Source organism: Elephas maximus, chromosome 3 (assembly GCF_024166365.1).
Source record: "Elephas maximus indicus isolate mEleMax1 chromosome 3, mEleMax1 primary haplotype, whole genome shotgun sequence".
Taxonomy (NCBI): Eukaryota; Metazoa; Chordata; class Mammalia; order Proboscidea; family Elephantidae; genus Elephas; species Elephas maximus.
This window is the reverse complement of record NC_064821.1, coordinates 83,068,132-83,092,628: the sequence shown is the minus strand read 5'-3', so window position 1 is coordinate 83,092,628 and position 24,497 is coordinate 83,068,132. Positions and strand designations below refer to the sequence as shown.

Sequence of the window (24,497 nt, the reverse complement as noted above, 5' to 3'; positions counted from 1 at the left end):
CTTCACCATCCTCACAATCATTTCTGTGCTTGAGCCCATTGTTGCAGCCATTGTGTCAATCCATTTCGTTGAGGGTCTTCCTCTTTTTCACTGACCCTCTACTTTATGATGTCCTTACTCCTCACAAGAAACCCACAAGATGGGTGCTACTCTCCCTTCACGCAGACCAGGAAAGCAAGGCTAGGAAACTGAATAATTTGCCCAAGGCCATACAGCCGATAAAGTGCAGGGAAAAGATTAAAATACAAGTCTGCGCTTTCAAAGGTCTCCCTTTCCACAATCCTACCCTGCCTTTCCAAGTCATTTTCTGTCTCCGACACTGTTTTCTCATCTGTACGATGGGGACACAAATAGTACCTAAGACTAGCCTGGTTCTCAAGAAATATCTGTGCCCCTCTCCCAATCTCTGAGGCTTAAAACAGTATTCGGACAGAATTTCCCCAGACGGAAGACTTCCTGCATGCACGTGTTTACAGACACAGGTGCAGATCTCCACAGGGCACATCTCCAGCATCCGGAACTCAGTGGGCTCTTCACTGCTGCTTGCTGGGCAGACAGGCACCAGAGAATGCGGACCAGTACCCAGACACAAAGCCACACTGGGGTTCAGGCACAGGTACGACCGCTCCAGCGATCCCTGCCAATCGTCCTCCTCCGAAGCCCCCTCCTGCTAGCCCCAGGCGCGGGAAATATTTAAAACAATTTTATTCATGAAAATATGCTGTACAATGCACTCTACACGGCCTCGACACAGCACACACGCACACGCACACGCTGACGGCACGGCCACGGTACACTGCCTACGATACGCGCCGGGGGCGCTGCGCCCACCGCCCGCCCCGACCAGACACTTATAAATATGGGAGAGACAGGCCAGGAGTGGCGCGGAGGAAGGGGTGCCGGGTTGGGGGGTGGATCTGGAACTGAGGCCCACTGGGGAAGCTGAGGCCCGTAGTGGGGGGTGGGGAGAGGAGCGTGGGATGAACCCCGACGGGGGAGGGGAAGAGTTAAAGCCGGTGAGGATGGGGTAGGGACTGAACCTGGGGTGGGGTAGAGGTGGTTTAGGGCTAGAGAAGGGCTGCTGTAGTGGGCGGCCGGTAAGTAGTTGTGTTTTCTGGAGGGGGTTGCCGGCTTGGGGTGACTGAGGGTAAGACCAATGGGAAGAGTGTCCGTTGGGAATCAGATCCGCGTTTGTGGTGGCCAGTGCGTCACGGCGAGGGCCCTGCAAATGAAACCGAAGATTCGGAGACGCCCCCGCCCCATCTCCCGATTCGCTTCCCCGATCAGCGCCCACAGCAGGCGGCCCACATGGCTTCTCCCCGCTCCTACCCAGCCCGGAGTGCAGCCACGTCTCCCGGGCGTCCTGCCCCAGGAGGAGCAGGCTCAGGAGTTTCGGCCGGAATGGTGGGGTGCCCCAGCCCCGCCCTACCACTTCTCTCAGCGGTCAACTCTGGGAGACGTCTGTAACAGGGCTGGGGCTGCCTTCTGGCTCCTCCTGTAGGGCTGGAATCGGGGATGGGGGCCTGGGGATCAGGATAGGAAGACAGAGACCCCATGGGGGCGGGGCGGGGGCACCCGAAGGGTGGGGGAGGCGGCCCTCAGCCCGGCACCCAGCTCTGGTTGGGGGGCGGGGCCCCGGCCAGACCGGGAGGCGGTGGAGGCAGGGCCGAATCGAAGTTGAAGTCCATCTCGTCGCTGTCCATGAAGTCGTTGAGGATGATGGACTCGACGTCGCACTCGAGACTCCCACTGAACATGTCGAGGTCCAGGTCGGCCGGGAAGCGGTCGGGCGCGGCACCCAGCGGCCCAGCGGCGGCGGCTGCGTACGGCCCGGGCAGCGCGTCCAGCAAGAGGCCGCCGGGCGGGCCCCCGAAGACGGCCGCGTGGCCGGACGGAGCCAGGCCCGCCGCGCCCGCCTCGCCGGGCAGCGTCATAAGGCTGATAGGGTGGGCTAAGGCACTGCGCGAGGGGGCCGGCGGCGCGTACGGGGCTGCCCCCTTGCCGGGGTAAGCAGCGGCCGCGCCTGCCAGCGCCAGATCTCCCGGCGCGCCCAGCATCGGACCGGGCCTCGGCGCGGGCGGCGGCGGCAGCGCGGGCAGCGCCCCCGGGCGGAAGGGCGCGGCGGCCGGCGCAAAGCTGGCCTGCTTGTTCTCCTGGATGGTCTGCATGGGCAGGCGGCGCAGTGCGCCCAGCGCCGGCGCCCCAAAGCCCCCGCCCCCACCGTAGGCGGCGCCCTTGCAGCCGCTGAAGTAGGCGGGCGCCCCGGCGCGGGCCCGCGGCCCGTACGCGTCCTGCGCGCCGTCCAGCAGGGCCTCCGGCAGCCCCGCGCCGCCGCCATGCAAGCCCAGCGGGCCTCCCAGCTCGGCCAAGCGGGGCAGCTCCCCAGGGCAACGCGCACCCAGCGCCGGCGACAGCGCGCTCGCCGGGCTCGGGTACATAAGCGGCGACGATGGGGCCAGGGCCTCCAGGGCCTCGTCGTCCTCCAACTCGGCCGCCTCGCCGAGCAGGGGTCGCCCGCCGCCGCCGCGGAAGTCGGCCCACACCTCGTAGTCGTCGCTGGCGTGTGAGGCCGGACTGGCAGCCCACTTGGCCGCAGCGGGCGTAGGCCCAGGGGCTGGCGCGCCCTGGGGGCTAGCGTCAGGGCTCCGCTCGGGTGCCTGCAGCTGCTTCTTTTTGCTCGCCTTGCCCTTGATGCGCAGGAACTTGGCCCCGTTGTCCATGGACACAGCCCTGCGCCGCGGAGTCTTGCCCGTCTTGCCGCCCTCGGGGTTCAGCATCCACCAGGAGCTCTTGCCTGTGCCCTCATTCTGTACACGGATGAAACGGGTGTGGAGCGACAGGTTGTGCCGAATGGAGTTCTGTGGCCGAAACAAGGATGGGGCGAGGGAAGAGGGAGAAGCGATAGGGAGAAAATGGAGAAAAGAAGTGAGAGTAAACGAGAATGGAGAAGAGCCGGACGGGGAGAAAGGGGGACAATAAGGAATAATGGGGCAAAGGGGTTGGGCGGAGAGAGAAGGGGGTGCAAGTTTAAGTATCCGGCTGGACAAACACAGAATACCCATCTTCTTTCCCCGAACTCCCTTCCTCCCCCCTCCACCGCCCCCCCAACACACACGGACACTTCCCAGGGGGTAAGGCTGAAGCGTTGGGCCCATCCAGTCCGTTGAGGCCAGGCCAGACTCTACGAGGGTTACTCTGGGCCTGCCTGGACCTACAGTAGGGGCATGGGGACGCCCCCTCCCCTCTCCGCCAAGCCCCGCCTGGGCTGGCCAGGCTGCCAGAGCCCCCCAGCATATTATGTAAGGGCTCATGCCGCCGCTGCGGCTCATTTGTCCGCCCCCCTCTCTCCCCAGCCTGGCATGGCGCCAGGAGCCCGAAAACCCAGGGCTCCAGAAATCAATCTCGCAGTGACTGATTAAGCCCTGTTTAGAACTAATTGCTCTTTCGTGTGTGGGGAGAATAAATTACCTGCTTTAATTTCGTGTCTTTAAAATGCAACTGCAGGTAGAGAAGACTGTTAACCCTTTGCTGGGAGGGCCTGGCCAGGGAAAGCAAGATAAGCTGGGGGTCCCCCAAGGTGGGTATAGGGCCAAGACATTTCAGAGATTACCCCCAACCCCTTGGCGCTCCTGTGGACCCCACAGAGGCCTTGGATCCTACCAAGCCTCTCAAAAGACATCCATCAGCCAGGAAGACCTCAGACCCCACCTCTGCGCAGTGCCTGCCTTCAGGCCAGCCCAGCTCTCCAGCCTGCTCTGTGGGCTGCAGCCCGTCCTCCCCTCCTGTCCCACCTGCCAGAGTAGCTCTGCCCTCAAAGCCCTTTCTTTACCTAGTAGAACCTTTACACAATCCCCACAAAGGAGGTGACATAATCCCTTGTCTGCTGCACCTCAGCACTTCCCTGGCCTTCACCTTTGCCACCCTTTTTGCCATATCCTCTCCTCTGTTTCAGCTGTGCCAGTCTCCAGAGCTCCCCTGTCACTGCCAACTTGTTCAGGCTTGCCCTTAGGGCAAAGGAAGGCAGGGTCCACATCTCAAAGGACCTGGCTTCCACAGGGGCCTGGAGCAGAACTTCTGCTGGGCCTCCCACCCGGTGGCCTCACCTTCCGGCTCAGGCACTGCTGTGGAAACAGCATGGGCTTTGGAATCAGAAGGGCTGGGCAGGACGCCTGACTTCTTTGGCTGCCTAGCTATGTGACCGTGGGCTCTTTACTTAATCTCTTTGAGACGAAGTGAACTACTCTGAAAAAAAATGGAGATACATTCAGGAGCCACCTCATAAGGTTGTTGAATCTTTAAATGAAATAATTCATGTATGTGGAGGTGTTTGGTGAACACACCAGGTGCTTATGGACATTGGTTAAATCCCTCACTGTCCAAAAGACCTCCCCTACTTAGCTCACCTAACAGACCTCTGTCTCTATCTAGTTCATGTCATGCACTGAGTAGAACTGCTGGGCACTGACAACTCTGTGAAGCTGGCATTACCCCATCCCATTTATCAGGGAACGAAGGCCCAGGGGTGACATAACTTGTCTGCAGTACCACAGCTGGTAGACAGCAGTGCCAGGTCTGCCCAGCTCATGGACTTGCTCTTAACTCCTTAATCAACCAGCCACACTTGTAACCACTGCTCTGGGCAGACTCTCCCTCCTGCCACCTTCCCATCAGTCTTCAGGAGGATGGGGTCCATCCTGCTACCTAGGGTACCTCCAGCCCCTTACCCCCTGCTCCAGCTACTGACCAAACTCTTAAGGGTCCCAGGTTCCCTGTTTCTGGCACTTTCTGGCCTTGGGAAGCAACACCTGGGGCTCCAAGGTCCCTCCCAGTGTTGCCCTGCATGGCTTTTCACCTGGGAATCTGAGAGGAGAGGAGCTGGACCCCAAGGGAGTAGTATTCCCTCAAGTAGATCCTCACCCCTGCTCCTGCCCCTGCACCTGGCTCCCCAGCCCCTCCCCACCCACACCTGTGTTCAGGGGCCTTGGAGACCTCATGTGTTCTCCTCCCCTATGAGATGTCTGGCTTACTGGAGGCTCCACCTCCCACTTCTCCACTTCCCAGCTGGAGGTTAGCTAGGCAACACCTCTTTATCAATGTCACTATGTGCCAGCCCAGCTCCAAGTGTTGCGAGGAGGAGGGAGGACGTCACCAGGTACCAGCACCTACTGAGTATCTGTCTATACAGTCCTAGATGTGGTAATTACTTTATCTCATGTAATCGTTACATCAAAACCCTTACAAGGCAGTGAGTGTGATCCTCATGCCAAGATAAGGAGAGTGGGGCTCAAAGGAGAGTGGGGCTCAGAGGTTAAGTCACCAAGGTCACACAGCTTGAAAAGTGGCAGAGCCAGGTATCGATTTCAGGTTGGTCTTACTCTGAGTCTAAAGGACATCCCATTCTGCCAAGGGAGAGGGAAATGAGTCACAAAATTTCCAAAGAATCTTAGGAAGCCAGTACTCCAGAGCTTCTTAAACTCTCCATGTAAACTACCCTAAAGGCTGGCAGCGTGGAAGGGTGGGGGCTCCGTCACAAGCCGTTGTTGCAAAGTCGAAATTTCTTACATCTCCTGCTTCCTTTTTAAAATTCAAGGGAGTTTTGCACTGTACTTCATAATACATCCAAATTTTCTCAATAAAAAAATGATGTCTTAGATTACCACCTAGAACACATGCACCCAGCCTATGAAGCTTGGCATCTTTGCCCCTCTGTCCCCTGCCCAGTCAGGTACCCCTGGGAGCTCTAGCCCCAGCCTGCCATTACAGCTGGTCTGACCCAGGGAGGGCTTGCCCGAGGTCGCCCCGGACCTGGTGGCAGAGCAGGGATGCCTAGGGCTCCTCTGCTCTGCCAAGCCTGACCCAGGGCAAGCCCCTCTCCTAGTCAGAGCTTCGGTTTCGTACCTGGAAACTGATGCAGATGGGCCAGTTGTACTCTGGGGACCTTTTCAGTTTCCCATGAAAATTCTTGGTATCCTCCAGCACAGGGCTTTCTTTTCTTTTTAAATTAAAGTAGTGGAACTGTTTGTAAATAGACTCTAATTTAGAACTTGAGTTTGTAAAACAGGCCATGGGGATAGGGTGGCAGAGCCCTGCCCACTCAGCATCCTCCCTCACACCCCTCACAGAGACAGAGGCCCTTGGAGGAGGGATCCTGCAGGCAGATGGAAGGGGCAGACAAGGCCTAGAGGGGTGCAGTGCCTTGCTAGGGTCACACAGGTCGGTGGGTCAGAGCTGATGAGGATCTGAGCCTCTGACACCTGAGCCAGGCTCTGTACCAGGTGTGCACCAAGGCCATGCCCGAGGAGAAAAGGTGGGTCCTGCAGCTCAGTCTGGCTCCTCAGGGCCCAACCAGCTGGTACCAACCAGAGCTCCCAGCCAAGATCCAGTGGCAAATGCTGATCCTAATTCTAGCTTGCCCGAAAGTTCTCCTGGGAGGCCAGGGGCCACAGAGGAGGCAGAGGAGAGAGACACCTCTGCCAGGCAGCAGTAACCAGGGCTCCCTCCCACTCAGGGTCACTTAGCAACCCGCCACCACAGCCATGGCTCCAGCATGCCCAGGCTCCCTTGGTGCCTAGAGCTGGGCCCGCTTCTGGGGCCTTATACCTCCCTATAGCTACATCCAAGCCTGGTGCTGGTTCCCAGGGGAGATAGGACCTCCTGGATTTGTGGGCAGAGGAGAGGGGTGGTAGGTTACATCCTGTACCCACCCCACTCTCCCTTAGAACCTGAGGCTGGGCAGCCAGCCCCTGGGCCTCAGCTGCCAGAGAGAAAAGGCTGGCACAGTACAAAGTGCATGGGCTCTGGCGTTAGATCTGGATTCCAGTTTTGACTCCAAACACTAACGAGCTGTGCAACCCTGGGGCAAGATGCTTTGAACCTCCATTTCCTCAACTGGCAATCTGCTCCCACCCTCGCTCCCAATGGTCCTCCACATAGTACTAGAGGGGTCCTTTTAAATACCTTGGAGCATGTCCAGTCCTGCTTACATCCCTTCAGTACCCATCCAGTCCCCATCTCACTCAGACTAATGGACAAAGGCCTTGCCTAGCCCACAAGACCATCTGTGACCTCTGGCTCCTCTCCTAACACTGCCCCCCTCGCCTCCCTCATTCACACTTTGCTGGCCCTCAAACTTGCCAGGCACGGTCCCACCTCAGTGCCTTTGTGTAAGGGGAAACACTGCTCCCCAGATGCCCATATAGACCTTTCATTTCCTTTGAGTCTTTGTTCAGCTGTCACCTTTTGCAAAGAGGCCCATCCTGACCACTCTGTAAAATCGCTTCTCTTCCCTAGCATTGCTGCCCTAAAGCAGTTATCACTTTCTAAATTAAACTATAATTTACTTATCTTCTAGGTGTATTGTTTATGGTCTGGCTTCCATTAGAATATAAGTTTCGTGAAGGCAGGGATTTTTGTCTGTTTTGTTTACTGTGCTCTCATGTGTTTGGCGCAAAAAAAAAAAAAAAAGTTGCCATTGAGTTGCTGCCAACTCCTGGCGTCCCCATGTGTGGAAGAGTAGAACTGTGCTCTACAAGGTTTTCAATGGCTGAATTTTTTGAAGTAGATTGCCAGGCCTTTCTTCCAAGGCACCTCCGGGTATACTCAAACCTCCAGCCTTTTAGTAAGCAGCCACACTTAATAAAACATGTTTGTAGAATGAATGAATAAGTGAAAGAATGAGTGAAAGAGAGGAAGAGTAGGAGAGAGAGAGGGGGAGGGAAAAAGAAAGAGTAAAGTGGGTCATACTGTGTTATAGAGAGAACTGAATGAGACTGGGTGGATTGCCTGGCACACAATAGGGGCTGAAAGGCAGGAACAGAGGACAAATGAGATACGGGCAGAAGGGTAGAGAAAGTCAGGAACAGCATGATCTACAGAGGAAAGTGCAGAGAAGAGTGAGGGCTTCAGGGCAAAGCAAAGAAGGGCTCCCAGGGTGAACAGTGTAGCTGCTCAACCAGCCTCCCTACTCTGATCCCTCCTGCTTCCCCCTGCTCCCCATGCAGACTTGGCTAACCCAGGGCTGCCCACTCAACCCAGCTTTGCTGGGGCCCAGGCCTCTCACACCTGTACCAACTGGGCTAGAAGATACTACAGGAGCCCCAGTGGGGTCAGAATAACTTCGTCCTTGCTGATGGTGCCTCCCTGGTGGACAGGGTTTGATCCATTTGGTGGCGGCAGCTCATCTATCCAGCAGGACACCCTCATCTATCCCCAGGACACTCTTTGCCCACGAGCAGTAATGCATTCATCTGACAGCACAGCCCCATTTATCCAGCACAACAGTCCCATTTATCCAGCAAGTACAACCTCATTTGCTAACAGCACTCCATTCACCTGATGGGCCCCCTCATTTATCCAGCAGGACACCCTCATTTATCCTCTGAGTCAGAGACTGTCCCTCCTCCTGTGGTGTGGCTGTGTTCTCTGATGGTGCAACCCGAATGATCCAGCAGGACGTCATCTCTCCTACAAGTACACTTTATCCCCTGACAGTACAACCTCATTTATCTAATAATGCAGCCTCACCTTTCCTCCAAGTACCACCCCATTCCCTGACAACACAACCTCGTTTATCTTGCAGTACAACCTCATTTCTCCTCCCAGCACAGCTCCATTCTCTGACAGTTCAACCTCATCCAATCTGACTTCTCCAGCCAGAGCCTGCCAGATCTCCAGGGTGGGTGGGGTAGAGAGAAGAGGGATTTCACCAACCACTGGCCCCTGGCCCCTGCCTACGGAGGGCTGCCTGGTGCTATGACTATGTCCAATCTCCCCAGGCCCAGAAAGGACCACGGACTTAGAGTTCTAGATTGCTTGACTCAGCCAACACTCCACCATTGCTCCACCTCCCATCTTGTCCCTTTCTTTGACCGGGTCCTCAGAATGGATTCAGGGACATGGGCTCCCATGCCGTGTCATCTTCTTGCCCTGTGATCCTGGGTTCTGCTTTCTGGGGCACATTCAGTGGTGCACTGGTAAATATTTAACAACCAGCACTCCAAGGGGTAAAAGGACTATCTAATTGGTAGCCCTTGCTGGTTTCTGTGATGTAGATATGCCCATTGTAGCTGTTTTCAAGGTGCCCATGTGACATCACTGATGCAGAACTGGGAAGAAACACGTACTCCCATGAGCCAGTGCAAGCCGACTCCCTCCCACCCCTGGCGTGTGCCTCAAAAACTGAGGCAGGAGAAGGGCACCGCCTACTACATGCCAGGCTTAGTCTAGTTTCTTGTAATCCTGATAACCCTCCTGCAAGTAGGTACTGCTATTTTACAAAGAGGGGGAACTGAGGCTCAGGTGGGCTGAATGACTTCCCTGAGGCCATGCAGCTAGAAAGTGGTGGGCCAGGTCTGGATCCCAGGGCTACTGGATTCCAAAGGTGAGACTTATCCCACCATGCCAGTGTGGCTGAAGTCATGCTGCCCTGCTGCCCACCCCAGTGATCACCTCTGCCTTAGGTCTCAAGCCCCAGCTGTTCTGGCTTTCATCAGAGACCAGAGGTTCCCCCACCCCCGGTCCTGTGCTACCTTTTGGGCTCCCAGATACCTGGGAGTTTCCAGGGCCCTCCTAAGTTCAGTCCTGGGTCTTGGGTCTAACCATCCAAGCCCAGGCCAGGTGTGGACACGTCTTCAGGTTCCATTGCTGTCCAGGGCTCAGCCCAACCCTCCCTCAGGAAGTAGTTCCTGGCTATCTGGTAGGGATGATGATGGTCCTGCTCCTACCCAGAGCAGAGACCACCCTGACGGGCTGTGGTGAGACCTCTGCTCTCCTCCATGACTCTCATCTCCTTTCACCCTCCTTCCCTCCCTTCCTGCTGAAGAAATGTCCAGGGCAGGGGTTGAAATCCTAACTTCATCCATGTGACCCTTAGACTTCCCCTATAAATAAAAAAAAGGGGGTAACAATTCCAACATTTGCAGGGAGAATGGATGAGATCCTATATGTCAAGAATCTCATTTCCTCCCTGCGTCAGAGCTCAGGAGCAGCTCCAGCATTCTCCTTTCCATCCCTAGCCACCTAGCCCATTCTGGAGCCCCATCCCAGCCTGGGAGCGCATGCCCATCTCAATAGAGCCACAGTCTCCCCAGGGGTCACTTGACCTGCTGCCTGGGGTAAAGCTGGGGTGCTTAATCAGGCAGGCTTCCTGGCAGAAGAGGAAGGCAGGGGCCTGAGGCTATGTGGGTAGATCCTTGGCACTACAGGCTACAGTGGGGGTCGGGGAGAAGGGCAGGTAGGAGCATCAGGGCCATAAGTGGTGACAGGTAAGTGGGTTTGGAATTAGCAGTGGAATAGAAGTGAGCAGCCAGGGGTCAACAGAAACCAAATGTCCAAAGCAAGGATGTGAGGTCAAGGGTAAGGTCCTAGTACCACCTTCCCCCACCACCAGAGAGGGCAGAGCCCACACACCCAGGCTGGGTAGCAGACAAACCAGCAAGTCTAAGCACATTCATACTCAAAAGTCCATGGTTCCTCATTGCCCATGGGCTCGAGTCCAACTCCAGACTGACACTCAAGAGCCCTTTGATGCCCTCAAGCCTCATCACCCTCATTTTCTTAAGCCCTATTGGGGTTCCAGCCACCCCAGATGTCTCACACCTCCATGCCTTTGCACATTCTGTCCCCTTTACCCTTCTTCTTCTCTCTGGCCAAAAAGCCTTTGCCCCTCCATCAAGACCAGTACTATGGCCCATTTCCTTGCTCCTTCTGCACTCCCCCAATATACAGTTGCACCCACCTCAGTGCTACCCCAAAGGTGTAACTGCACAATGTAATATAATTGTGTGTGATCCACACTCCTCACTTGACTGTGAGCTGTGCAGGGGGCAATCCTTGGCTCACAGTAAGTTAGCTCATAAGGTGGAAGCCTCAGCAGCCAAGAACCCCTCAAGCCTGCCATTTCTGTGGCGCTTTTCAGCTCCAGACCCTGCCCACTCCCGACCAGGGTTCTGCCTGAGCCTCCTCCTCCCTGATTTCCTCTGCAGCTCCTGACGCCTCTGCCACCTCCCGGCTTCTCCTCAGCACCTCCTGATCCTCAGGGGGATACAGCAAAGTGAAGACAGGAAAGAACTGCCATGTACTGAACACAAGCCAAGTACCATGTACTGTGCTGGGCACTCAAATATTATCACTTCATTGGAACTTTGTAACAACCCTCTGAGCTGGTTTATCATCCCCATCTTACAGATAAGAAGTAGAGGCCCCAAAAGGCACACTGAGTTGCTCAAGGTCACATAGCTGTAAGTGATGGTGAATTCAAACCCAGGCCCCTTGCATATCCACCTGCCCTGAGATACCTCGTGGGGGGAGGGGGTGGGTGCGGGAGCTAAAGCCAGGCAGAATCCTCCAGGGTGGGCCTGAGGTGAGGGGTGGGGGCTGTCCATAGTGGCTCAGCAACTCCTCCACCGACCCCCCCTTCCTCCTCCAGGATTAAATGAGATCCCTAAGTGAGGATTAAATGAGAGCCCTTCAGACCTCTCCCTGTGTCCCTTCAGTCAGAGCCCCCTCCCTCCCTGTGGATGAACACCTCCCCACACCCCTGCCCCAGGCCCTGGGAGCAGCTGCGGTGACCTCACCCAGCTCTGCCCTGGGTGGCTCTGGGGAGGGCCCAGCAGCTGTGCCCCAGCCCTACAGGCTGGCTCCTGGGGGGAGAAGAGGAGGAGTGGGCATGGTGCCAAGAGAACCATCTGCTCTCCCAGGGGCATGGCCACCCGCACAGATACTGGCCTTGCCCCCGGGGGCTGTCCTTGGCCCTCTGTCCCCATGCCAAGGTGCTCCAGGAGCCCAGGGCAGCCCACCCAGACCAAAGTACCAGTCCTCATCTGCCATCTGTCTTCTCCCAGAGACTGAGAGGTCCTTGCAGGACACTGGTGGAGTGCCATGAATGTGCGGTGAAAAATGAACAAGTGATTCGGGTAAGCACCAGGGGCAGAGGACAGAGGCCTGGGCTGGGTGTGCTGAGCGCTGCCTGCCCCAGTCCGTCCGCCAGACTGGGCTAAGAGCCTGCAATCCCCTCCTGGGGGCCTCCATCCTCACACATCTGCTCAGCTGGCAGGTGCCTCTGGCAGAGGGCAAGCCCCTTCCCCCAAGGCCCCAGCTCAGGTTACAAGAGGAGGCCAGGCCAGCTGAGGACAGGGGGAGAGGGAGGGGGAAGAGAAGGCGGTACAGCTTCCCAGAGTGTTGCTGGGAGGAGAACTCTGATCTCTAGATCGGACTGAGAGCCAGAGAGGGAAGAGCTTTGCCCAAGGTCACACAGCCTGCCACTGGGGCCAAGAGAAGCTGATATCTGGGGCAGGCAGCCCTGGGTTCAAGTATGACCTTGAGCAAGTTATTTCCCTCATCTATCAGTGGGGAGCCTAAAACTGACCCGTTTACCTCCCAAGGCCATGAGGAAGGTTTTCTGAGAAAAGGAAAGGGAAGGCTCAAAAAAACCAAACCAAACCCAGCGTAGAACTGCCCCATAAGGTTTTCAAGGAGTGGCTGGTAGATTGGAACTGCCAACCTTTTGTTTAGCAGCCACAGCTCTTGACCACTGTGCCACCAGAGCTCCAGAGAAGGCTCAGTAGGCTGGAAAGCAGTGGATCCAAATAAGGGCAGGAGGGAGCTTGACCACGCTGGATATCTGACATCCCCTCCCCCGCCCCAGCATGCACGTGCACAGACATACACACCCACACACACAATTCAGCATCTCTCAGAGGTCAGGGCCCAGGGACCCCTACACTGCATGTGGGGTGGTTCCTTTGCCCAGATCAATGACTGAACAACAGTAACGATATCTGCCAAGCATTCCCTGGGACTTTACATATCTCTCTCCTGAAATTTTGGGCATAAATCCTATTATTATCCCATTTTGTAGAGAAAGAAACTGAGGCTTAGTTACCTAAGGCCACACAAGGGGTGAGTGGTAGAGCTAGGGGTGAGCAAGGGTAGAGCAAGGGGCTAGTGGTAGCTTCTCCTTCCCTGTTTGTCTCCAGGGCTCAAATTTCTAACGTTACTACCCTGTTCACCTCCAAAGAGAAGCACCAAAGAGTGTTGAATGGCACCTCAGGAAAAAGGGTGGAAGTTGGGCTTGGCATCTGGCACTCCCTGAACTGCCACACTATCTTGAGCTATCTTCTCTCCTGGACCCAGGCCCAGGCCCATGGTGGGCACCTGAGCCAGTCTTTCCCTCCTGTCTACCTCTACACCAACCTAGAGTGATCCTTCTGTCTACCCTCCCAGAGCTTGGAGTTTCTGCGCATGGCATTCAAGGCCTCTGACCCCAGGCCCCTGCTTGCTTCTCTAGCCTCAGCTCCTGCCAGGCTCTGGCCAGCACAGACCTTGTGGGGCTCCCTAAAGAGTCCCAAGGGTCTGCTGGAATGCCCGCCCCCACCTCCAAGTACTCAAAACTCATTATCTGGCCTTCTATTGTGACCCTGAGCAGTTTTTAGCCTGAATCAGAATCGGGTGTCCTTATCTTATCTCCCCAGCTTGACCTCTGGGTACTCAAGGTCAGCTAGCCAATAGGGTTCTTCTCTGAACAGCACTGCATGCTGTACACAGTAGGTGCCCAGTGGTTGCAGCCCTGGATTACAGTGAGCAGAAGGAGCTGCCATTAGCACCCATGCAAGCTGACCTGGCACTCCTCAGACAGCGCTCCATCAGGGGAAGGAAGCCAGGGACCCCGGGCTGTTTCCCAGACTGGAAGCAGTGGGGCCACACTCCAAGAAAGAGCAGAGAGATGAGACAAATGATTGGGGGGCTGGGGAAAGAGACCAGCTTGGGTTAGCCTGGCCACAGGACTGGACTAGGGTGAAGTCAGCCCGGAAGGTTTCGTTTTTGCCATTTTATTTCTCTTCCCCTAAATCTCCTCATCTGCAAAACCGATAGCAATGGTACCAGCTTCCCAGGGTTGCTGTGAGGTTTGATAAAAGCATGTATGCAGTGGCACATGGCAGGCATGATCCCAAGCTGAAACAGTTCAGTGTGGCTAAAGCAAGGGTCACAAGACAGGAGGGGTAAGAGATGTAGCTAGGGAGGTGACTGGGACCGGATGATCAAGGCCTTGAGTGTCATGCTTGGGCCCCAGGACTGGCTGCTTCAGGAACAGCACTGGGTGGTACACATGCTCCTCTTGTCCCCTGCACTAGATGGGAGCTATCAGAATGCAGGGGCTGTGTCTTTTCATTTTCTTACCATTCTAGACAGGCCTGCTCTAACATTTCCCCTCCCTCCTGTAGCCAAAGGCTCTCAGTGGCTAACACGTCAGTCCTGGCTGCTGACTCTATTCTCTCCAGCCATATCCTATCCAATGGGACCCATAAGATATGGGGGGGTGGAGGTGTACATGTGTTTCAGGTGGTGGCTCAGACCCTTGGATCTGACTGCACAGGGGTCAGATTTCTGGGAGGACCAACAAGGGGCAAGGTAGAAAAGAATGGGCTCAAACTGGACAGCCTGCTTGGAGAAGGAGCTGGTCCATGCTGGGAAGAAAAAAAGAAAGAGTGACAAGCAGGAGGCCAGGAAGCCCTGATCTAAGGCATCGGTTCGGAATCTGACCCATCACCAGAAACACCTGTTAACATATAGCTTCCTTAGCCCGCCCACTGAGAATCTGATATAGAAGGTCTGAGATGGGGACTAGAAACGTGTATTATCTAAGAGCTAATATCTAGGTAACTGATTGTCAGACAGGTTTGCAAACAACTAGAGATTTAAGACAGGAATTCTCAGGGAGGTGCTTTGGGTTCCAGAATCACCTGAGTCTTTGTTCAAACCACCCAAGTGCCATCTAGATTCTGAAGGATGTCCCAAGGGATCAGGCCATGAGAGCGAGCTTGTGACAATGGCAGTAGGTACAGGCTGAGAACTCCAGAAAAAAGTGGGAATTCAAAGGTGGCCTGAGGTTAGAGGCAGCATGGAAAGTGGGAGGGAGGGCAGGGCCTAGACAGGCCCAGCAGAGGGCCAGGAGTCCAAACAGCAGTTTGGGTGTGGCTGGCTCCCAGGGGGAACTGAGGAGCCCCAAGGGTTCTCCAGTAGGAGAGTGCTTTGGGGCAGAAGGGCTGGCTGATGTGTGGGGCTGAGATAGCACTGGCTTTGGAAGTAGGTGAAACATGGTAAAACAGCTTCTGAGAAATCCATGATCTGCCTTGCCCCAGCTATGATACCTGCCAAGTGAGATCTTTATGGGCCTCCATTTTTTCAGCTGCAAAATGGGGCTATTAAATGTTTCCAGCAGGACCCAGGGAGGATGAAATGAGAATTTATGTGAAGTGCCTAACCAACTGCCTCACACTCAGGCATTAATTCTCCTTCCCCTTTCCACAAGAGGCACCCCTTTAGAGACCACAAAGGTTTCTCCGCAAAGACGGAGGCCCTGGGGGGAAGGTGTGGGAGGCCCCTCCCCCACACACCACCTGGCCCCCCTCCCACCTCCACATATGGGTTGGGGGGTGGGGAGAGGCAGCAAACAGCCAAACCCTCCCAAACAGGAGTTGGTTTCCATGGTAACCAGGGTGCTAGGAGGGGGGGCCACTCCAGATCCAGCTGTCCCCCTGAGCACCCTACCCAGCCCCAGAGCCTCAGCTAATGCCCACCCAACAACACCCTGAACCCCCATCTGTCTGCTCTGGGGACCAGCTGGGACTGCCATTGAACACTGCCTTCATTGTGCCCGAAGCGTTTGCCACCTGGGTACTTCCAGGGCAGGGTAGGCATCTCCGAGCAGGAGTCCCAAGTTTGACTCCATCCACACCTGTACTCACACTTTCACTGTGAGAAGTCCTCTCTTGGTAGCATGTGCCCTCTGTTCCAAGGAACCCCTCATGGCTCCTGGGAGCAGACTTTAAGTCACAGCCACAAAAGGACCAGTAATCAAGTTAAGGTCCTTTAGATACAAATGAGAATACTGAGGACCAGAGTGGCAAAAAGCTTTGCTCTAGCTCACACACTGGATCAGGTTCCCAGACAGATGCCCTGTCCACCCCTTATCCACCCCCAACTCCACAGCTCCTTCTGACCCCAAAAGACTGAGCTAGGACCCCCTCCATCCTAGTGATGCTCTTTAACAATAGAATGGGCTATCCCAGAGACTGTGAGCTCTTAATCACTGGGAGTATGTGATAAGGGGAAGAAGCAAGGAAGGGTATTAGGTTTCATGATTCCCACCTCCCCTAGAGACCAGAAGCTGATTTGGGGGTGGAGGGGTTGGGCACTAGTGTGGAGGTAGGTCCAGCCCCACCCTCTCCTGTCTCCCAGGTACCCACTCCGAAGTTGGGAGGCAGGGCCACAAGCTGCTGGTGAGTCATTTGCAGGGTGCAGGAGCCTGGTGAGGTGAGGAGGGGACTCCCCCTGCTCTAGCTAATGCACCCATATCCCATAGGGTCATATCCACAGGTACAGTCCATGACCACCTCCTCAGCCCTCACAAGACTCAGAGGGGCCTCCATAGTCCACGGCACCCCACAGGGTCGCTGTCACCAGCTGCCACTTAAAGTAAGGGGAAGGTGGGCTGCAAGGAAAGCCCCTGCACTTTCAGAGTCCAAACCCAAGCCCTTTCCTCCAGCTTTCTTCTCCAGCCCCACCCAATGGCACAGAAAGAGTTTCAGGCTTTGAAGGGGGTTCAATTCCCAGGTCTGCCACTTTCTAGGTATGTGACCCCAGGGCACACTTCCTCTCTCAAGTCAGGTTCCCCATCTAGAAAGCAGGGATGCTAATACCCACCTTGCAGGATGGTGGAGAGGATTTTAAGGAATGTGCACCTGGCTAGTGGCTGAAGCTCCCGGAACTGGGCCCCTCCTTCCTGGGCTTCTCAACCCTCCCCGCCCTCTGGCAGGGCCCCTGCTGCTCCTCAAACTCCCCTCCTTGCTCTAGTTAGTCCTGAGGCTGCAGCCTTCAGGACTTGCAGGGAGGGGCCCCCGACCCACAGAAAGTGGGGGCTGGGGGGCCGCTGAACTTTCGAACCCGCAAACCCCCCGCGCCGTTCATTACCTTAACGCGAGTTAAAAATAACCGTCTCATCTCTTTAAATTAGACTGTCTGCAATTACCGCCTGGCACGGCGCTGCCCGCCATCGTCCCGCTGGAGCGGCGCCAGGTGGCAGGCGGGGCCCTCACCCTGTCTGTGGGTCTGTCTGCCTCCCGTACCCCTCCTCTTCCCCCCGCGGCGCAGCTACCCTAAGGGCCTCCCGGCAGCCCGCCTCCAGGGCTCCCCAAGTTGCGAGGATAGGGGGCCAGGGACTCAGAGCCGTCAGGGGTGAGGGGGTCCTCGGGGAGCTGAGGACTGGGGTGGGGGCACTAGAACATAGCCATGGGGGAGGGGAGTTGGGAGGCCCGGGAAGCCGGAAGGGCCCGCAGCGCGCCAGCGCTCGTGGGTGGGTGTGAGCAGGTGGCCGTGGGAGTCTGCCGGGCGTGCCAGCAACTGTGCCAGGAGCGGCTGGCACGGGCTCGTGCCCAGGAGGCGGGCAGCTGCCAGCCCCTCGCTCGTGCAGCGAAGGGGGTGAGGACACGCCCCGCCCCCACCAGCCCTGGGCTCACACTGCCTTCTCCTGCACCCCTACAAGCCCCTGGAGCTAGGGATCCCCACAGGACAAAGGAGGAGGGTGCCTTGCTGGATCAGACTGGGGGGGTGGGTAGAAAGAAGGGGGAGCCCCCTATACTCACACCCAACACTCAGCTGGGGCTGTAGGAGGACACTCACCTGGGCCTCTTAGCCAAGCCCCTCCCTTCCAGCTCCCACCGTACCTGGGACCTTCTGGGCAGATAGGGGTAGCACCACCACCACCCCATCTCACCCCTTAAGGATCAGGTTGCTCCACAGTCTGGGACAGAGCAGCTCCAGCCCCAGCCCCTGAGGGAGGAGGGAAGTCCCCAGGCACTGCACTGCCCCCCCCACACCCCCCCCTTCAGTCCTCTGTCAGTCCGTCCCCCTCCCCAATCCCCCCAGGCCTGCAGACAGGAATGGGAGGTGCCTGGGCCTGGCCTGGGAGCTCCCAGTGGAGCTGGCAGCCAGGAAACACAAAAGCAGGCAGAACAACTCCAGGGGCCCTAAGTGGAAAGAGCACCAGGACCCAGAACAGCCTGGAAGGCTTCCCAGAGGAGTCGGGGCTAGGGAAGGTGGAGCTGGAGCATCTGAGAGAAAGTGGGAGGCCCTACCCAGATAGCCACACTCCTGGGCCACTGCAGACAGAAGGGTCCTCCTGTCCAAACCCTCATCCCAGGCCTGAAGACCCTTGCCCCAGGGGAACACTACCAGCCTCTTTGGCCAGGTGCCAGGGCTAAGCCCAGCCCTTCCCTAGGCCTCAGCCCTGGTTTAGGTGTCCTGTGCCTGCCAGGGTCATGCCTTTTCCAATTCCTCTTCTCAGCACCACCCAGCTGCCTCCCCACATCACAGATCAAACCACAAGGCAACAGCAAGCACTTTAGCCCTTCCTGACCTGCCCACTCCATCTTGGCCATGCCACCTTAGTGCTTTCAGCGCCAGCCTGGCACACCCAAGCTATCGCCCACATCCAGCCTGCACATTTCTACCTCCTTGCCTTGGCATGTGCAGGTGGAAGACCTTCTCTCAAATTCTACCCTCCCCAGTGAAGGCAGAGCCCTGGTGGCACAGTGGTTAAGAGCTCGGCTGCTAACCAAAAGGTCAGCAGTTCAAATCTACTAGCTGTTCCTTGGGAACCCTATGGGGCAGTTCTACTCTGTCCTGTAGGGTCACTATGAGTCAGGATCAATGCGATGGCAACAGGTTTTTTCTAGTGAAGGCCCAGATCAAGTGCTACCTCCCCTGTGAGGACATTCCCGTTCCCCAGAGCATCAAGCCCACCACCATGCCAGCCCTTCTTGTCTGTAAAACACAGGGTCTACCTGAGCACTGCTGCATTTGAAGGCAGGTCCAACACCTTCCCCATGAGTCCCCTGACCCTACCTAACACAGGCTTGGCACACCCCAGGGATTCAAGTGTAACACTTATGGGGGAGGGCAAGGAGGAAGGAAAAATGCGCCCTGGTCCCAGCCCTGACATCTGAGGTGTACCATAGTCCCTGTCAACCTGAGCTTGGTTGGGAGTTGGGGGTGGCCCCTCTGCCAGGTCCCTAGAGGGGTTGACTAGGAACAAGGGGCAGGACATAGACATAGGCAGCCCCAGGAATGAAAGAGGAAAGAGGCTTTCCATGGAACCTGGGTGGGGTAGGAGAAGGACAGCCACTGAAGGGACAGGATGGGGCAGGCCAGAGACCCCCCTGACCAGCCCCCTCCAATGCCTGGGTGGTCTCTGCCAGGACCTAGGTCAAGAGCCCAAGCCAGAGGCTCCCTCTCCAGTTCTGCAGCCCCGGGCTAAGCCTCCCAGGGCTCCTTCCTTCCAAAGCCCAGGTGCAGAGAAGGCCAGCATGTCCCCAGCAGCATGGTGCAGTGGAAACTACATCCAATGGGCAGGCTGAAGACATGGGTCCTCATCCAGGGCCTGCTGCTTAGTGATGACCTGAGAAAAGTTCCATCCCCTTCCAGGCCTCAGTCTCCCAGTCTGAGAAATGAACTTAGGGGACTCAAGTTTTACATTCTAGGGTTTTTATCTGCCCTTGTTCAAAAGCCTCAATGTCCTCCCTTCCGGCCCTCAGCTGCCAGCAGGATACTGTCCCGAGGCTCTGTGGGGCATCTAGAAGCTCAAGGAAGAGAACCTGGACTCTGGAGGGAGTTACACCTCAGCTGTAGTACAGCTTTCCCATTTACTCAATGTGTGACCTTGGGCAGTTCGCTTCTCCACTCTGGGCCTCAGGGCCTTCCTCTGTAAACGGGGACAGTAAAATCCACCTCAGAGACTGCTGAGAGCATTAAAGGAGATGTGAGAAGGCACTTGGCAGAGTTTGGCCCCAAGACTTCTTTCTCCACTTCTAGTCTCATGTCCCTTCTTTCCATCTTCCCCCGTCCTCCCCATTAAGTCCCAGCTGGAACTCCACCTCCTACAGGAAGCCCTCCTGACCTATTCCAGCCCACAGTACTCTCCTCTGCCTCAGCAACGTCCGAACCATCCACAAAACACAACCACCCATTTCCTGTCTCTGTAGCCACAGCACAAGCCCCTCATGGTCACTCCTTTTGCCAGACATGCACTGGTAGCTCCTTGGAGCCAGGCTCTATGCTGGGTGCTTCAGGCATAGAGATGGCAATGACACTGCCACTGCCTTCCAAAGGTGTCGGTGGGGAAGGGAACTGAGACATGACACAAACTACTAAGACCCAAGGCAGGCAGAGAAAGGACCAGAGAAGGGGAAACCCTAAGCTAGCTAAAACAGGTTAGGGAAGACTTCCTGGAGGAGGCATCGGGACCTCTGCCCTTGAGGACAGGGACTATATCTATAGGAGGAGGTGGACAGTGGGACATGGCAAGGGGAGCAGGGAGGGAGGTGAGAGCAAAGTCCAAGGGCTGGACACACTTTTGGGACGAATGTGTTCTGGTGGGGGTTGAGCCCAAGGTGGACTGGAGAGGGACTAGGGAAAGAGACCTATGTCTGCTTCTCCAGCCTGTGCCCCTCACCCCCACAGTGGCCAGCAATTGAGACAGTGAAGCCACCAGTGTGAGGCCTGAGTGTATTGGGCTCCCAAGTCAGGACACATGGCCCTACACTGCAGCCGCTGGGCATCTTGAGCCACCCCTGTGCACAAGCCTTCCCGCCACCCACTTGTACACATCCTTGCTTTGATCCTGACTGTCTACCACCATCACAGGGCACATGTCATGCCTCCCTCAAAAAGACCCCTTTCCCCATAAGGAGACTGACATTCAGTCCCTGACAGCTCTTCTCTGACACCTCACTCCCTAGGAACAGCCCCCCAACCTCCTTTCTCCCAAAGGCACAGACTATACCTATTCCCCAATAAGATGGCCAGAGGAGGAGATGGTTCTGGAGGCCACAATCCAGTCAAACCCCTGCCCTCACTCAAGAGGGCTGGCCCCTTCCCACTGCTGACACTGAGGCCTCCCTGGGGCTCCCCTACCCCTCCTCCACTCCCAAACGCATCTGGGCTCAGAAAGCCAGGGTAGTGGAAGACAAGCAGTCTAGGGAGGGCAGGGCAAGATTCCCAGACCACAGCACCCTGCTCTCAGACCAGCAGGGGTCATCACCACCACCCTCAAGCTGATCTAGGTAAGGAGGGGTGGGGGCGGGACAACTGCCCCACAGAGGACTCAGAGCTTCCCAGGTCACCTGACAGAGTTCCCCAACCCCAGGCAGGTTGGTGCCCTAAGGTGAACTCCTGGAGCCATACCAAGAGCTGTGGGTCCAGGGTCACACTGTATCCAGGGACCAGCTCCAGTAAGAGCAGTGGGAAAGATGGAGGAGGGGGGTGGAGAAGCAGCCATTGGCCCCAAGTCGTTATTCCAGCTCTTTGAGAAGGTGCCCAGGTGGCAAGGGTAAAACAAGAGTAACACAAAGGTAACTCGCCTGGGTAACGGGGGTGTCGGATGTTCCTCGCTATGCCCTCAAGGACGGGGTGGGGTGTTTCACGGCCGGAGTCCCTCGGGGGCAGCTCAGAGAGGCAGTCCCCTGTTGCCCCAGCAGACCTCCCGCCCGGCACCCAGGGCACACACACAGCTGCTCCCTGCACGCCTCAGCCATCTGACAGCCAGCCCCAAGCCCTGGGCATATTCTCAGTGACCCCTGGGGCTCCCCAGGGGCCCTCTCAACAGCCTGCCCGCCCAGCGCCCAGGCACACACAGCAGGCCCCTGGAAGCCCTAGCCGGCGTCCCCAGCTCCCCCTCCCCAGCTGGACGTCCCCACCTTCCAGCCGGCTGAGCTGTTGCTGTCGCCTTTATCCTTGAAGTAGGGCACGTAACGGACCATCCAGTCGTAGATCTGTGAGAGCGTGAGCCGCTTGTCCGGGGCGCTCTCGATGGCTTTGGTGATGAGGTCGGCATAGGACAGGTTTCCCCACGCGTTCCGCCGGGAGCTCTTCGCTTTCCGCAGAGGTCCGACCTCCGCACCCAGCGGCGGCGCTGGGGCCATCGTTGGGGCTGTCGCCCGGCGCTCCTGCCCGCAGTCCTCGGCGACCTCAGCCACCCCTGCGCCCAGCGCTCCGTCCTCGTCGCCGGCCAAGTCGGGCTGCGGCAGGGGCCAGGTACACGAGCGCGGCCGGCTCTGCGGCGCGAAGTCCGGGTCCACGTCCACCTGATGCGCTCGCAGCTTCGCAGCCATGGTCCCGCCCGGCTCCGGCAAGGAGGGGAGGGAGGCTCCGCGGAGGGTGGGCGGGCGGCTCCGGGATCTGCGCGCCCAGGGGAGGCCCGCGGGAGGGGTCCCTGGCGGCGCGGGCTCAACCGCGGGGCGCCATGGACCGGGGCGCGGGGGCAGGGGGCTGGACGCACTGGGGAGCACGAAGGGAGAGAAAGATGCGGGGAGTGAGGGGGCGGCGGCCCCGGAGCCCAACGGGCACACACCTCGCCCAGCTCCGCTTCTAGCACCTGCCGCCTGCCTGCGCCTGCAGCCACCACCGCCACCGCCGCTGCCGCCGCTCCCCGGGCGCCGGCCCCGCGCGCGGGTCCCGCTCTCCCGGGACGAGGCTGGATTGCACCATGCCGGAGCCCGAGCCCGGGCGGGAGCCCGTGCCTCCGCCGCCTGGTGAGCGCCGCTACCGCCGCCGCCGCTCCGGCTCCAGCGCCAGCTCCCGCTCCCGCCGCGCTCAGCGCTGGCTGCACCTCGGAATGGGCGGGGGACAGGGAGGGGGCGGGCCCGGCCGGGAGGGGCGTGGCGTGCACGCCCGCGGCCGCGGAATCCTCCGCCCGCCGGGTGCCCAGCCCGCAGGCTGGGGGTGGGGGCGTGGAGCTGTCAGCTCTGGGCAACCTTGCCGGAGCCCCTGCGCGCAACAGCGCCGCCTACGGAGCAGGGGAGGAGCTGCGGGGCCGACCCCGCCCCCTGCTCGGCGCTCGGGGAGGGAGCGCGGGGGCGGGGCCCGAGCTCTCCCATTGGCCCGAGGCAAGGCTGCTCCGCCCATGGACTCAACTTGATCCCGCCCAGAAGCCCGTCAGTGGGTTATTGTTACAACCCGGGGTTTCCCGGGGCAACGGGGATGGGGAGGGGCTCAGAGCACTGGCCCCGCCTCCACCTCCCCAGGGAAAAATGCCCTGCCCCTTGTTTCTAGGCCCTTGTGAGTTCCCTGCCTTCCTTCCAAGAACCTGGGGTAGATGGAACTCTACTTCGTGCCCTGTACTGGGCTGGGGGGAAGGAATGGGTCAAGAATACCTGAGTTCTAGGTCAGGTTTTGGCGCAATTTTAGTTTCCCCATCTGCAAATGGGCTCTCTAGGGGTGATGCTGCAGAATCACCGGGGGGCCTGGTGAAACAGATTGCTGGATTCCACCTGCAGAATTCCTGAGTCAGTAGGTCTGGGTTAGGGTCCGAGACTTTGCATTTTTAGCAAGGTCCCAGGTGATGTACCTGGGATCCCACTTTAATGGACCACTGTGTCAGAATCTTTGGAGCCCTGGTGGTGCAGTGGTTAAGAGCTTGGCTGTTAACCAAAAGGTCTGCAGTTCGAATCCACCAGCGGCTCCTTGGAAATCCTATGGGGCATCTCTACTCTGTTCTATGGAGTCCCTGTGAGTCAGAATCTGCTTGACGGCAACTGGTTTATGTTAAGAGTCCTCAGTGGCTCTTTCAGGGGTTGTTGGGTCAAGTACATGATGTTTTGGAAAGGGTGCTGCTCACTCATTTAACAGATATTTATTGAGCACTTTTGACATCCCAGGCTCTGTCCAGGGCACTATGGAATGAGCAGTGACTGAGACCAAAAGGGCTGCTGGAGGAGGCAAATGTTAATCGGGTCATCACATGGCCCCAGAAGGGAGAGGCTGACTGAGGGGCTGGGCAGCCCATGACCTCATCCCACAGGCGCTGAGCTAGGCTTCCAGCTACCACCCCTCCTCCCAGCCTTTGCTCAGGGTATTATTCCCTTTACCTAGAACACCCTTTCCCCTCCCCAAGGCACTCATCTGAGATTTTCTCTTCCTTTAAAGCTCAAGAAGCCCCAGTGGCACAGTGGTTAAGAGCTTGGCTGCTAACCAAAAGTTCAGAAATTCGAATCCACATGCCACTCCTTGGAAACTCTACGGGACAGTTCCACTCAGTCCTGTAGGAATCAACTTGATGGCTTGGTCTTGGATCTAAAGCTCAAATGTCTACTTATCCCTGACAACTTCTCCAACTCTCAACTCCCAGCACTTGTCTCTGCTCCCTGCTTGCCCAGACCACTTGCTGCTCAGCGAGTAACACCTTGTGTTGCTTTAGCATTTCTGTTTTGCCAATGAGAAGAATGAGACTCCGAGCAGAGAAGTGACTTGCCTAGACAGCATCGCCAGGACTAGAGTCCCAAGCTCTGATCCCCTCACCCAGCAAATGCCTTACTCCTGGAGAGACGTAGACTGTGGTTTGCAGAGCAAACCAAAAGCAAACCCATTGCCATCGAGCTGATTCTGACTCAGAGCAACCCGATAGGACAGAGTATAACTGCCCCATAGGGTTACAAAAGACCAGCTGG

At 57.3% G+C, this 24,497-nt stretch overlaps 1 protein-coding gene across 1 annotated transcript; it reads right to left on the bottom strand.

Moving 5' to 3' along the window:
- Nucleotides 1–1,598: 1,598 nt before the first annotated feature.
- Nucleotides 1,599–22,416, bottom strand: FOXO6 (forkhead box O6). Its single transcript, XM_049875944.1, has 2 exons — nucleotides 21,750–22,416; nucleotides 1,599–2,858 (listed from the first exon to the last, which is right to left on the bottom strand). The coding sequence occupies exons 1-2, from the start codon at nucleotides 22,161–22,163 to the stop codon at nucleotides 1,599–1,601; spliced, it is 1,674 nt and encodes a 557-aa protein (XP_049731901.1). The 5' UTR covers nucleotides 22,164–22,416.
- Nucleotides 22,417–24,497: the final 2,081 nt, after the last annotated feature.

Excerpts from the sequence above, each read along its gene's own strand:
- FOXO6 (XM_049875944.1), bottom strand. The coding sequence starts at position 22,163 with ATGGCTGCGAAGCTGCGAGCGCATCAGGTGGACGTGGACCCGGACTTC. Across the intron at positions 2,859-21,749 it reads ACAGCTCAGCCGGCTGGAAG|AACTCCATTCGGCACAACCT; the intron begins GTGGGGACGTCC and ends TTTCGGCCACAG.